The 13953-nt window shown below is 44.2% G+C and overlaps 1 protein-coding gene across 1 annotated transcript in view; it reads left to right on the top strand.

Moving 5' to 3' along the window:
* Positions 1 to 3378: 3378 nt before the first annotated feature.
* The window catches only part of enpp2 (ectonucleotide pyrophosphatase/phosphodiesterase 2), a 38111-nt gene continuing 27536 nt past the window's right edge, over positions 3379 to 13953 (top strand). Inside the window, exons 1-4 of the mRNA XM_086113849.1 lie at positions 3379 to 6319; positions 6703 to 6808; positions 9768 to 9923; positions 12275 to 12400. Of these exons, the coding sequence (XP_085969975.1) occupies positions 6305 to 6319; positions 6703 to 6808; positions 9768 to 9923; positions 12275 to 12400 (403 nt within the window). The 5' untranslated portion in view covers positions 3379 to 6304. The remainder of the gene's footprint in view (positions 6320 to 6702; positions 6809 to 9767; positions 9924 to 12274; positions 12401 to 13953) is intronic.

Here is a 13953-nt window from a genome sequence, read left to right as displayed (position 1 = left end):
CCACAACTTGGGTCAATTTGACCTTACTTTATGTCAATTTTTTGGGGGGGCAGGGGGGTTGTTTTATACAAACTGCCCAGCTAGGGTTAGCATCAAATACGGTAAGATTAAAAAAAATACACTTTTTCAATGAAAATTTATAAAAAGAGCTCCCTTCACATTGGCATTTGGCATACAGGAGCCAATATCCAGAGTTTAATTCTCTCTCATTGCACTTATTGGACAAGCGTCGACTCTTGAAGGAGCATATGAATCCCCTCTCAAACTAGCTGTCAAAAAGAGTATGTGTCTCAGTCCAACTGTCATGAGTTCCTCAACACTGTGTTTTGTTGAAACCACCTGTCTTGTCTGAAGATTGCCAGGGTGAGAATTGTTCCCCTTGATCTGCAGTGCATAAACACCCCTGAATTCACCTCCTCCCCCTCTTGGCTTTCCTGCAGTAGAGCACTGGCTGCAGCGACTCAAACCGCTAAGAATGTCTTCGCAATCCAAGACAACGTTTGGTGCAATCGTATTCTAACCATAGTGGTGTGCATCTCTCCAAGAAAAGATGAGCATGACCACAAACAAAACTTGTGCCATGATAGCATCCTGGCCAAAACTGTTGTGCGTAGGAAAAGTCACCTTTACACCAGGAAATCATTTCTTGCATTTATATTGCAACAGTTGAGTTTTACAAGTGATTGTTTCAAAATGAATCCACAGTGAATACAACAACCTCTCCGTGAGCCGTCACCTTACCGTGGTGGAGGGGTTTGTGTGTCCCAATGATCCTAGGAGCTAAGTTGTCTGGGGCTTTATGCCCCTGGCAGGGTCACCCATGGCAAACAGGTTCTAGGTGAGGGACCAGACAAAGCACGGCTCCAAGACCCCTTATGATAAAAAAAATTAAAGGATCTCAGTTTCCCTTGCCCGGACGCGGGTCACCGGGGCCCCCCTCTGGAGCCAGGCCTGGAGGTGGGGCTCGTTGGCGAGCGCCTGGTGGCCGGGCCTACACCCATGGGGCCCGGCCGGGCTCAGCCCGAAGAGGCAACGTGGGTCCCCCTTCTCATGGTCTCACCACCCGTGGGAGGGGTCAAAGGGGTCGGGTGCAATGCGAGCTGGGCGGCAGCCAAAGGCGGGGACCCTGGCGGTCCGATCCTCGGCTGCAGAAGCTAGCTCTTGGGACATGGAATGTCACCTCTCTGGCAGGGAAGGAGCCCGAGCTGGTGTGTGAGGTAGAGAAGCTCCGACTGGATATAGTTGGACTTGCCTCCACACACAGCCTGGGTTCTGGTACTAGTTCTCTCGAGAGGGGTTGGACTCTCTTCCACTCTGGAGTTGCTCATGGTGAGAGGCGCAGAGCAGGTGTGGGCATACTCATTGCCCCCCGGCTCAGTGCCTGTACATTGGGGTTCACACCGGTAGACGAGAGGGTTGCTTCCCTCCGCCTTCGGGTGGGGGGACGGGTCCTGACTGTTGTTTGTGCATATGCACCAAACGGCAGCTCAGCATACCCACCCTTTTTGGAGTCCTTGGAGGGTGTGCTGGAGAGTACTCCTGCTGGGGACTCCCTTGTTCTGCTGGGGGACTTCAATGCTCACGTGGGCAATGACAGTGAGACCTGGAGGGGCGTGATTGGGAGGAACGGCCCCCCCGATCAGAACTCGAGTGGTGTTTTGTTATTGGACTTCTGTGCTCGCCACGGATTGTCCATAACGAACACCTTGTTCAAGCATAAGGGTGTCCATATGTGCACTTGGCACCAGGACACCCTAGGCCGCAGTTCGATGATCGACTTTGTAGTTGTATCATCGGATTTGCGGCCGCATGTTCTGGACACTCGGGTGAAGAGAGGGGCGGAGCTGTCAACTGATCACCACCTGGTGGTGAGTAGGCTCCGATGGTGGGGGAAGATGCCGGTCCGTCCTGGCAGACCCAAACGTATTGTGAGGGTTTGTTGGGAGCGTCTGGCAGAATCCCCTGTCAGAAGGAGTTTCAACTCCCACCTCCGACAGAGCTTTTCCCATGTTCCGGGGGAGACGGGGGACATTGAGTCCGAGTGGACCATGTTCCGTGCCTCTATTGTTGAGGCGGCCAATCTGAGTTGTGGCCATAAGGTGGTTGGTGCCTGTCGTGGCGGCAACCCTCGTACTCGCTGGTGGACACCAGCAGTAAGGGATGCCGTCAAGCTGAAGAAGGAGTCCTATCGAGCCTTTATGGCCTGTGGGACCCCAGAGGCAGCTGACGGGTATCGACTGGCCAAGCGGAACGCAGCTTCGGTGGTCGCCGAGGCAAAAACCCGAGCGTGGGAAGAGTTCGGTGAGGCCATGGAAGCCGACTTCCGGATGGCTTCGAGGAAATTCTGGTCCACCATCCGACGTCTCAGGAGGGGGAAGCAGTGCACCACTAACACTGTGTACAGTGGGGATGGGGCACTGCTGACTTCGACTCGGGACGTTGTGAACCGGTGGGCAGAGTACTTCGAAGACCTCCTCAACTCCACCAACACGTCTTCCTTGGAGGAAGCAGAGTCTGAGGACCCTGAGGTGGGCTCTCCTATCTCTGTGGTTGAAGTCACCGATGTGGTTAAAAAGCTCCTCGGTGGCAGGGCCCCAGGGGTGGATGAGATCCGCCCGGAGTTCCTCAAGGCTCTGGATGTTGTGGGGCTGTCCTGGTTGACACGCCTCTGCAACATCGCGTGGTCAACGGGGAGAGTGCCTCTGGATTGGCAGACCGGGGTGGTAGTCCCTCTTTTTAAAAAGGGGGACCGGAGGGTGTGTTCCAACTACAGAGGGATCACACTCCTCAGCCTCCCTGGTAAGGTCTATTCAGGGGTGCTGGAGAGGAGGGTCCGTCAGGAAGTCGAGCCTCAGATTGAGGAGGAGCAGTGTGGTTTTCGTCCCGGCCGTGGAACAGTGGACCAGCTCTACACCCTTAGCAGGGTCCTCGAGGGTATGTGGGAATTCGCCCAACCAGTCTACATGTGTTTTGTGGACTTGGAGAAGGCGTTTGACCGTGTCCCTCGGGGAGTTCTGTGGGGGGTGCTTCGTGGGTATGGGGTACCGAACCCCCTGATACGGGCTATTCGGTCACTATACCACCGATGTCAGAGTTTGGTTCGCATTGCCGGCAGTAAGTCGGAATCGTTTCCAGTGAGGGTAGGACTCCGCCAAGGCTGCCCTTTGTCGCCGATTCTGTTCATAATCTTTATGGACAGAATTTCTAGGCGCAGCCGAAGCGTTGAGGGCGTCCGTTTTGGTGGCCTCAGTATTGCATCCCTGCTTTTTGCAGATGATGTGGTGCTGTTGGCTCCTTCAAACGGGGCTCTCCAACTCTCACTGGAGCGTTTCGCAGCTGAGTGTGAAGCGGTTGGGATGAAAATCAGCACCTCCAAATCTGAAACCATGGTCCTCAGTCGGAAAAGGGTGGAGTGCCCCCTCCGGGTCGGGGGAGAGATCTTGCCCCAAGTGGAGGAGTTTAAGTATCTTGGGGTCTTGTTCACGAGTGAGGGCAGGAGGGAGCGAGAGATCGACAGGCGGATCGGTGCAGCGTCTGCTGTGATGCGGACGTTGTATCGGTCTGTCGTGGTGAAGAAGGAGCTGAGCCAAAGGGCGAAGCTCTCAATTTACCGGTCGATCTATGTTCCAACCCTCATCTATGGTCACGAGCTATGGGTCGTGACCGAAAGAACGAGATCCCGGATACAAGCGGCCGAAATGAGTTTTCTCCGCAGGGTGTCCGGGCTCTCCCTTAGAGATAAGGTGAGAAGCTCGGTCATCCGGGAGGGGCTCAGAGTCGAGCCGCTTCTCCTCCACATCGAGAGGAGCCAGATGAGGTGGCTTGGGCATCTGATTCGGATGCCTCCTGAACGCCTCCCTGGTGAGGTGTTCCGGGCATGTCCCACCGGGAGGAGACCCCGAGGAAGACCCAGGACACGCTGGAGTGACTATGTCACCCAGCTGGCCTGGGAACGCCTCGGGATCCCCCGGGGAGAGCTGGAAGAAGTAGCTAGGGAGAGGGAAGTCTGGGCTTCCCTGCTAAAGCTGTTGCCCCCGCGACCCGGCCCCGGATAAGCGGTAGAAGATGGATGGATGGATGGATGAATACAACAAGTCCCCATGCCCTTGTTGAAATGCCATGTTTTTTGTGATAAATTCAGTGGTCATATTTTCTACCACATGCATCTGAAGGATTTCAAATTTGTTTGTGGATTGTTGGCTTTCTTTGTCAAATGAAGCTTCCATCCTACCCCTTCACCCAGACATACAAAGATGGGTGAATTTTGTCATGTGTGCTAAACAGCCAGTACTTGGTAGAAAATCCTGCAGCTCCTTCACTGTTATTGGCAGCTTTTAGGCAGCCGTAATGACCTGTTTTCTTCTTGTCTTTAATCCATGTTCGGGAGTAGGCGGTCAGGTGGAGGATGATTTTTTTTTTTAGCACGACCGAAGTGATTTTGCTTCCCATTTAACATTTTTTGGGGCATGGTGAGGATGCCCCGTTGGCCTTGCATGCCCCATGAGATTTATACAAATAAAGTGTTGCATCTTGATATTTATTTGTTTCCTACCATGTGAAATCAAAGTTGATAATATTGAGGGAAAAAAAATAATTATTAGAATAATTCAAGGTAATTGTAGCCAGGGGCAATGCCAGAAATTTTTCAGTGGAATGGCCGGGGTGACAACACGTCAGTGGGGTGGCTGTGCTGCATCAGTTATACTTTATCATAGCACCCATCCACAGTCAGGGCTTCATGAACCATTACGCAAACATATCCAGAACAATGCCATTCACACTCGCAGTCGAGCAGGAACAAATCAAAGTTAAAAAAATTACATTTTTTGCCGAGTTAAATTTCAATAGATGCGGCCAGACAGCTGAGATAGGCTCCAGCACGCCCGAGGATAAACGGCTCTGATCATGGATGGATGCCATTTTCTTTGAGGTGGCTTTGCTTTTGTGTACACTTGTATAGTGTACTTCTGTCTCACTGATTTCCTAGCTAACAGCCAATTAGAGTGGTCATAGACGTCTGGCAACAGTTTGCAGACGAGCATCAATAACTCATTCATTCATGTCTAAAATCACAATGACACAAAAGTCCCTTAATCCTTCCCAATTGTAAATGTTGCTTTTTTACTTACATTTGTTTCTGCTTGTATTATGAACATATCTGCATGACCGCAATGTGTGCATTTTATTTCCTGAAAATCTTTTGAAACAATCACTTCTCTGTCATCCCGTTTGCTTGTTATGGTGTGAAAGTAATGATTTTGATCGATATTGACTATAAGAATTGCATTTTCTTTACTTGAAACTGATTTTTTTTGTGATTGCATTCATATAAATTGCATATTTAGTCTTTATTTATGCGCTATTTCAAGTGAATTCATGTGAAAATGTCATACTGTCATACAAATTAGATCTCAAGATGTTGGTATTTTGGTGGACATGGAGCACAGAGTGGCGAGCCACCCATGGCCACCCTGTAGCTCCGCCCCTGATTGTAGCAAACTACATGTAGTTATTTCACAAGTGTGCGTGAAACTAGTAGCCCTTAATAATTCGGTGCCCCCCCCCCCCTTCATCTTTTTTTTTTTGATAAGATATCCTTTATTTGTCCCATATTGGGGAAATTCCAGTCTACAGCAGCAAAATTGGGGGATAGAAAGAAGGAAAAAAACGTGTTTGCATGCACAAAAATAAATGTTTCAGAAGAGAGCTGTACACAGTTCAATATAAGTGCAATATAAATATAGATGTATATATAAGCATATATGCAACTGGTATAAGCATGGTATATATTTACATGATATATACAACAAAACTCTGTTAATCCAATTTACAATTCACCCCGAAGAAGTAGCTCTCACTTTGAAAAAGGTTGATGACCCCCAGATACAAATGTCTATCATCCATTCTGCTGGTCAACTTGGTAGACCAGCATAGAAGGTGTATTATCACCGCAATCTTGATTTGGGTGGTTTAGCCAGCCTCAAGGCAGGGTTAAATTGGATGCGGGAATGAAAGATACAGAAGACTGTCAAGAATCGAAGACGGGGAAAAGGTAAGGAGATGAAGCTGTATAAAAGCTCCGCCTCTTCACGAATCTATTTCCTTTGAAACCAGGACTTGCGATCCCAAGTACAGTATATATGTTAAAATGGATAAATAAATAAATTGCTTCAATCCAAAAATCAAACGAGACTAATGTACTATTGTTATCCTCGGAACGATCTGAATCTCATCTTCATTTATTTATGTTAGTTGTTGGGATACTGTATCTTACAGTAACGGAGTTATTTTGAACCCGAACGCGATGTTTCGGCTGACGGTAAGAGTCAACATGTTGATGAAAATTAGGAATGTGTTCGTGCAATTGACTAACGTCGTGTGCTCGAAATGTCTTACATTTGCATAAAATGAACCTAACGGGAATTCACTTTTCATGTATTTATGTTTGTGGTTGAACAGAAACCGCGGGGTTGATAATTTCCACGAAAGTGCAATATTCGCCTGTCAAATACTTCATTGTTAAAGCGGGTGGACACGTTTCACGTAGAACTGCAACATGTCAGTAATAACAGAAACGACTAAGATGAAAGACTGACACTTTGGTTGGAGTTTTTGTTTAGTTTGTTGATGTTCGCGGTTTAATCTGAAATTTTGAAAAATATTAAATGCTGGCAATTGAACTGCTGTGTCACTATTTTTCAGTTTGCGTGGATTCTCTGGCTACTACTCACTGATATGTCATGGAGTTTTGTGTTCGACCGACTTAAACGCTCAGGGGCAAACGCCACGGCCACGGGAAGAGCAGACCGTGAGTATGTCTTGTTAGAACAGCCCTTTCATTGTTTTTTAGTCAGCATATAGTAGTACAAGTTAGGTCCTGAGGAATGAAATTAAATAAAAACCATTTCGTAGCACATATACTTCATACATATACCTACGTCACCACACCCAATTTACAGAATATTCGAAAGAATGCAGAACTTGTTTATCGTTTTTTTTTGTCAGTGTGATAAAAGCAATGACTGAGAAGAAAATGGTGATTGATAGCCTACCACCAATTTCATTTCTGATTTGATATTGACTAAAATTCAAGTTGGTATTTGCAATACCAACACTACCAACAGAGCAAGTACACTTCATGTCCAACCAACTATTTTCTATACTTCTTAACAGGGGTGTCACTGGGTAATATGGACAGTGGGCTGAGCCGCCAGGAGGTGCACAGGATGTAAGCGAACGTAGCACAGAGCACAAAAATTTCATGGACAGCTAGCAAAGACAAATAAATTGCTTTTCAATGTTTTTGGATGGACTAAACAGACTCTAAAATGTAATCTGTGTGTGTGGAACAGATGCTAGTTAGTTTGTCGGTACTGTAAATCAATCCAGCGAGCGTTCAAAAGTTCATTCAGAGAGTGTGTGATTGTTGCGTCTTTCACGAATGTTCTGTTCAAAATTAATCAATCTTTTCAATGAAGGTGAGAGTGAACGATTGCTTTCTGAAGTGATCCGTTCTTTTCTCGGGTCATTTCAACTAAGCCAGGTGCATGTCATCAATTTTTACAAACAACCAATTAGCAGACAGTGTCAGATGAGGCGGAATTTACCTGAACATACTTCCACACTATTGGCGGTCACAAATGAGTCGGTGAGGGAACTTCCCGTTCGCGAACGATTCAGTGAGTGACCATGCTGTCATGCCATTCTCGTTTGTACGTTACAGCTGGGAATAATAGGAATAATAATACAAATGTCGTAATTAAAACGGCAACATCAGGGTGAGCACTTTTTTTTAGTCACTCCGTCCTACCTGAGCGTAGGGCGTGTGGGATGTTGGAGTTGTTTTGGTGAATGAATCATTGAACGATTCTTTATGATGAACTGATTCTAATGATATCGTTCAAATTAACTGTCATGCCCATCACAAGCGTTTGTGCACTATGAGAGTGTGTGTGTTCGCAGAGACAAACATTTTCTCCTGTTAATTTCCGAACGCAGCCCATGTTCGAAACCAGTTAGCAGCTCGTCCTTGGATATTGTTTCCCAGGGGTGGGTGTGTGAGTAAATTTTGCTGGTCCATCATTCACCAGCCACTGGGCCACCCGTCCGTCATCGTCAGTCATTATTTGAAGCAGACAAAATCCGTCATCGTCAATCCATCCACCCCATTATCATTATTTTAACGATGCTTCCCTCACTGCTATATTACAGTTCGCATAACAATTTTAGGACTGTCCGTCTTCTTCGTGAGAAGAACAAGAACAGACTTGGAGAATGGGAACCGAGAGTAGGCTCCCCAGGTCACCAGACTGACTAGTGATAAGGGCTGAACCTCGGTTCAAAAAATGCAGGAGGCTTTTTTTTTCTTCCCTCAGCACCCACTTATTTATGTGTACACTGTCAGAAAGAAGAAGCAGATCTCACCGCAGCAACAATTTGACAAATCACCCGCTGGGTTAAATCAAGCCGATTTTGATTTCAATGAAACTTGCTGTACTTGTTAATAGTCAGGGTGCAACACAAAAGCTCGAATTTTGTTTACTAGAGGTGTAACGAAAACCAGTTTGATTTGGAAAATCATTTTTTAAAAATTAAAACGATCCAGGTGTATTGAATCCGACCAAATCAAATAGTTCCACTTAAAAATATCTCACGATATGTATCAAACCGTCTTTATTGGGGGGAGATATCTTCCAGTCCTGACAACTTTCAAATCAAACCATCTTTGCATCCTACGTATCAAATTGGCATTTGTTGAGAGATGCACACCAACAGATGTAACAGTGAGCAATAACATGACAATGATTTATTATTTCGGACAGCCTTGATTTTACGGAGAACATATATAGTCTTTGACATTTTCGTTTTCTACTCTGTCGAGAAAATAGCATAAAGTAACATGACCTAAAGTTGTACTTTTTAACTTCATCCACCATCTCATTTTTCTGACTTCCTGTCAAAATTCAATTCACTTGCAAAGAATGGGAATCTGCAGCACCAGGAGAAGCATTTTAAAACGGTATACATACAGTACGTATGATAGTTTCTGCACTTAACATGCTGCAAAAGTGCATCTCATCTACCATTTAAGGTAGGCAGTGATTTCCTTTCCACAAACTCACACACTATTGTCTCTATTTTTCCGTTTCTTTCTTGTTAGGGGCCGTTATGGCTGTTGCTAATCATGACATTCATGTGTGCTTGCATATGCGCGCATCTCCATGGCTGCACGTTTGTATACGTGCATGTGCGGTAACGGGTTGACAACGGGAGGTTGTTTGCTTGAAAAGTAGAACTTCAGTTGAAAAAGGTTGGGCACCCCTGCCCGACACCATCACAGCAGCTGACAAAGGAAGTTTGGCAGGTTAGCTCAGCACTAGCTCGCAGCTTGTACTACAAGCGGATGAATTTAAATTCAGGCCAAAATGATGAGCGCTTCAGAAAATGGGTGGATGGATGGTTAGAAGAACACCCGTGCACTCTTTTGAGAAATACAAGAGTAGACACAAAGATGGGAACAGCAGATATTTGTCAAACTTCACAATATGGCTCCGTTTCCCCATCAATACATCAAAATGGGTCGTCGTAGGTGTCCTTTAAATCTTCTAATTCTTAAAAAAAAAGTGCTTTTAATGGCAATGATAAAATGCGGGACTTGCACTCAGTGTTGCATCAAAAAACAACAATTATGAATGACAACAGTCATTTTCCAGACAGACACTTTTCTAAACCTTTCCCTTTTTGCTTTGTTGTTGTTGTTTTTACAGCGCATTCTACATCTCAATATGTAGCAACATCTAGTTCCTGCAGAAACAGGTGTTTTGAGCTGGTTGAGATGGAACCACCAAACTGTCGTTGTGACAATCTTTGTAAGACCTACAATAGCTGTTGCTCTGACTTTGACCGTCTCTGCCTCAAGACAGGTAATGAATAATTCTTGTCATTTCCTGCCCTAATGTATAAGTAGTAGACTGAATATTGACATGGCATTCGACCCTTTTTTTAAAAAAATTATCATGGTCAGTGTCAAAATTCTAAATTGATTACCGGTACATTTACTTGAGGTACCGGTACTCACCTTTACCCCAAGCATTGTATACATACAGTACTGTACCTGTAGTCTCATTCTTTAAGTTGTTTTGTTGTTTTTAATTCCTTTATAATGAAAATAGCCCTTTTTATTTGTATATATTTGTGTATAAGGGAACATTTCAAATGTACTTTAACTTTTTTTTTTGCACAGTAGCAGAGCAATGTTTTAAAAACCTAACTTGTGTTGCCAGGACTTAATGTTTGTCTTCACAAATTTTTTTTCGTTGGCAGTAAAGATTGTATTTGACGTTTTAAACAGCTAAAATAAGGGGGAAAGGGGGAAAAACTCATGTTGAGCATCCAAATGGAAACCCATAATCTGGTTATGTCTGAATAACACTTGTGGGAGATCCCAAATGAGCTTTCTACAATGATGGCATCACTGCTAGACTAACTATTACACACTGTCATTGCTCATGCTCATGACTTGGTTGAGGTTACTGATGTTTCATGACTTCAGTACTTGCCTCAAGACTCAAATTCTTGACACATTTACCCGTTCGCCACCTCACCTATGATGAGCTAAAATGGGAAGGGGAGAGCTAAATATTTCTCACGTTCGCCACATTGGAGAGTGGCCTATATTTTGCATTCTATGCACATTTTGTGATCAGCTATAATTGATTTTGATTTGTATTTTACAATCACAGTGTTTGCCACTTAGAAACTGGGTTCAGATGGAACCTTGTGTTCTGATTAGAATGAAACATAATGAAAATGCTTTAAAAAAAAAAACCTCAATCAAAATAAACAGGCCAAATCTAAATGGAATGTCATTCTGATTCATGCGCGTGGGATATTATCTAACTTTTATTGTGAACCGAACAGACATGTAAATTGTTCAATTGGAATAGCCAGGCTATTTCCAGTCTGCGCATGCTCTGTTTTGACGTAAAAGCATTGTGACATCGACGTTTATGCACTTGAAAATGGTGGCCTCCTGCCAGAGCTCATTTAGGATGGGAGAGCATGTTTTAAATTATTTGTAACGATGAGAGCTATTGCCTGAATAACATTGTAAAACCCCAAAAAAAAAAAATCACATCTACTTTACTCCATTGACAAATGAACTACATCTTAACAAATTGCGTGATGTTACTTCGATCAGCCTGTGTCACACAGACGCAAAACAGCTGTTCTGTTTACTGTTAGTGACACATGTAATGGGCAGATCATAATAGATCATGTCATATGTAAACAGTTGACCATCCATCCATCTGTCCATCCACCCATTTTCTGTCACTTCTCCTGGGTTGGGTGCAGCTGTTTTAGCAGGGTAGCCAGTACTTCCCTCTCTGCCTGGTCTCTTCGTCCAACTCTTCCGGGCACATTCCACTGGCCTCTTGCCAGTGAGATATGCCCGGAACACCTCATCACTCCAACAGGCATAATGGCCAATTAGTCACTGTCACAGCGGCTGTTATTGTTGTCCTTGAGTGTATTTTCACTTGGAAACACCACATACAGTCGTCAGGATCTTTTGGATTACGCTAGGAAAATACTATTATAGGAAGCGAACCTGCCACGAGCAAGCCGATATATTAAATCATATTTCAGAGTGCATGACTCTGTTCACTCAATTGTATTTTTCCACAGTCATACGGTTTTTAAAATGTGTCAATTATCTTTACGAAACAGACTAAGCTAAAAATAAATGCAAACTGTCACTGAATGTGATGACCTCACTGTGGTATGCTAACATGTCTTCATTCTGCCGTGCAGGAGTTCAGACTCTTCTTCATTAAACATTTTTCAAAAGGTTCCAACTTCAGTAAAACACATTTCTATTGCATGTTTTGAAATCAGCTACATTGTTACTAAAAATCAAGTTCTGCAAATTTTTTAAGACATGTTTTATATTCAAATCACAATTCCCCTCCTTTCCTTCCTTGGGGCATTGCAAAGATCGGTAAACATTAAAATTAACAGTTGACAAATACAATAAATATACACATTATTTAATTATTGCTCTATCCTGTAATCCGTCTGTGATAGATTATCGGGGGGTTTTTTTCTTTCTTTTTGAAAAACTCTCCATTTCGGCAATGTCCATAAAAATCCCGACTGTTTAGCAATGTAATAATGCCTAGTCACACCTCCTGTCTAGCAGTAGTGATACATGTATCTAGGCAGTACATCAATATTAGTTTTTTGGTGAGTTGTCTCTTTTTATTACAAGCAGATGGTGGCTATGAGTGCAGTAAAGATCGTTGTGGGGAGATACGAAATGAAAACCATTCCTGCCACTGCTCAAATGACTGTCTAGCCCGAGGAGACTGCTGCACCAACTACAAGACACGCTGCAAAGGTAAAAAAAATTGTGTAAAACAATTTTGTGTATACAGGTAATGCCATAAAGAGTAAAAGGAGAATTATATACCGGTAGTTTATTTCAGTCCAAAGTAATTCATTACACAGTACAAACTGACTGTATAACTGCACTGTAAAAGCATAATAATGTGTGTACACACACACACACACACACGACTGCAATATTCTACAACACGCTCCCTATGTTCTCTCTCTACTCACTTCACTTACATCCACCCACACTCCTAGTTTATAAAACCGTCAACCTCTTCATTCTCAGCTATACGCTTTTGGTCGATCTTTTCAATTTCTGCCCCGACTGAAACTTTCTGCAACAAATAATAAAAGTCACCTCATTCATCCCCATACGGATGGCTTGAGCGCTGCACCTGTTTTGAGCTGGGTATCACCCTTTTATTTAACATTTGTTATGATGTAATATAATGTACCATGTAAATATGTCACTATGTCATATTATACAGTGTAATTACGTATTTGCTTTTTTTTTTTTTTTTACTCTGGTGTCGACAGCCAGGTCACCATAGCAAATGAGAATCAGTTCTCAATTATTTGTATAAATATAAATCAAATAAAATAAATATATAAAACTCTATGGCTTTGGTACTATTTTCCTTTTACTCAAAGGCCTGCATGAAAAATCCTGTTGTGACACCAGTGCAACTTGGGGATGCTTCACTTTTTAATTGCAGTCAGTAGCATGTTTTGTCTTGGCCTATGTCTTTGGTTTTAAACAAGGCGACCGTCTTTTTACAAATTAGACAAAGACAATTGCCTCAACTTTCAGTGAAGCGGTGTTGTGATTCCCAGTGCTCCTCAAAGCGGCGGCTGTCTCTGGCAACGTTTCTCTTTTTCTTTGCAGTTGCCATCGCTGAAAGGAGTTGAAGTGTTTTTGCATCGAGATGAAGGGCCAGAAAACATTACAATGTTACTGCCTCTGTGTGGTGAAAGAAGGAATCATACCTTTTTAAGTGTTATGATTTATTTATTCTGACATAGCTCGTTAGCCATAAATAAAACATTAAAAGAACCCCCTCCCTGAGCTGGCCCCATATTGTGGTGGAGGGGTTTGCGTGTCAATGATCCTAAGTTGTCTGCTGCTTCAATCCCCTGGCAGGGTCACCCAAGCCAAATAGGTCCTTGATGAGTGACCAGACAAAGGACAGTTCACAGTCGTCCATTGATGAGCAATAAATATGGATCTCAGTTTCCCTTGCCAGGATATGGGTCAGCGGGTTCCCCTTTCTGGTGCCAGGATTAAAGGTGGAGCTCGATGGTGAGCGCCTGGTGGCTGGGCACAGCCCATAGACACAACACAACGTGGGTCCCCATTCCCATGGGCTCACTACCTGTGTGAAAGGCCAAACGGGGTCAGGTGCAAAGTGACCTGGGTGGTGGCACGAGGCAATCGACTGTGGCGGTCCAATCTCTTACTGTGGAAGCTGGCTTTAGGGATGCGGAATAACATCTCTTTCGCAGGGAAGGAGCCCGAACTGGTGTGCATGGTTGAGAAATCTCCGACTAGATATAGTT

Source organism: Hippocampus guttulatus, chromosome 6 (genome assembly GCF_054856545.1).
Source record: "Hippocampus guttulatus isolate MCC_2025c chromosome 6, RoL_Hgut_1.0, whole genome shotgun sequence".
In the NCBI taxonomy this organism is placed as follows: Eukaryota; Metazoa; Chordata; class Actinopteri; order Syngnathiformes; family Syngnathidae; genus Hippocampus; species Hippocampus guttulatus.
Note: the sequence above shows the minus strand (reverse complement) of the source record. Positions and strands in the feature narration are given on the sequence as shown.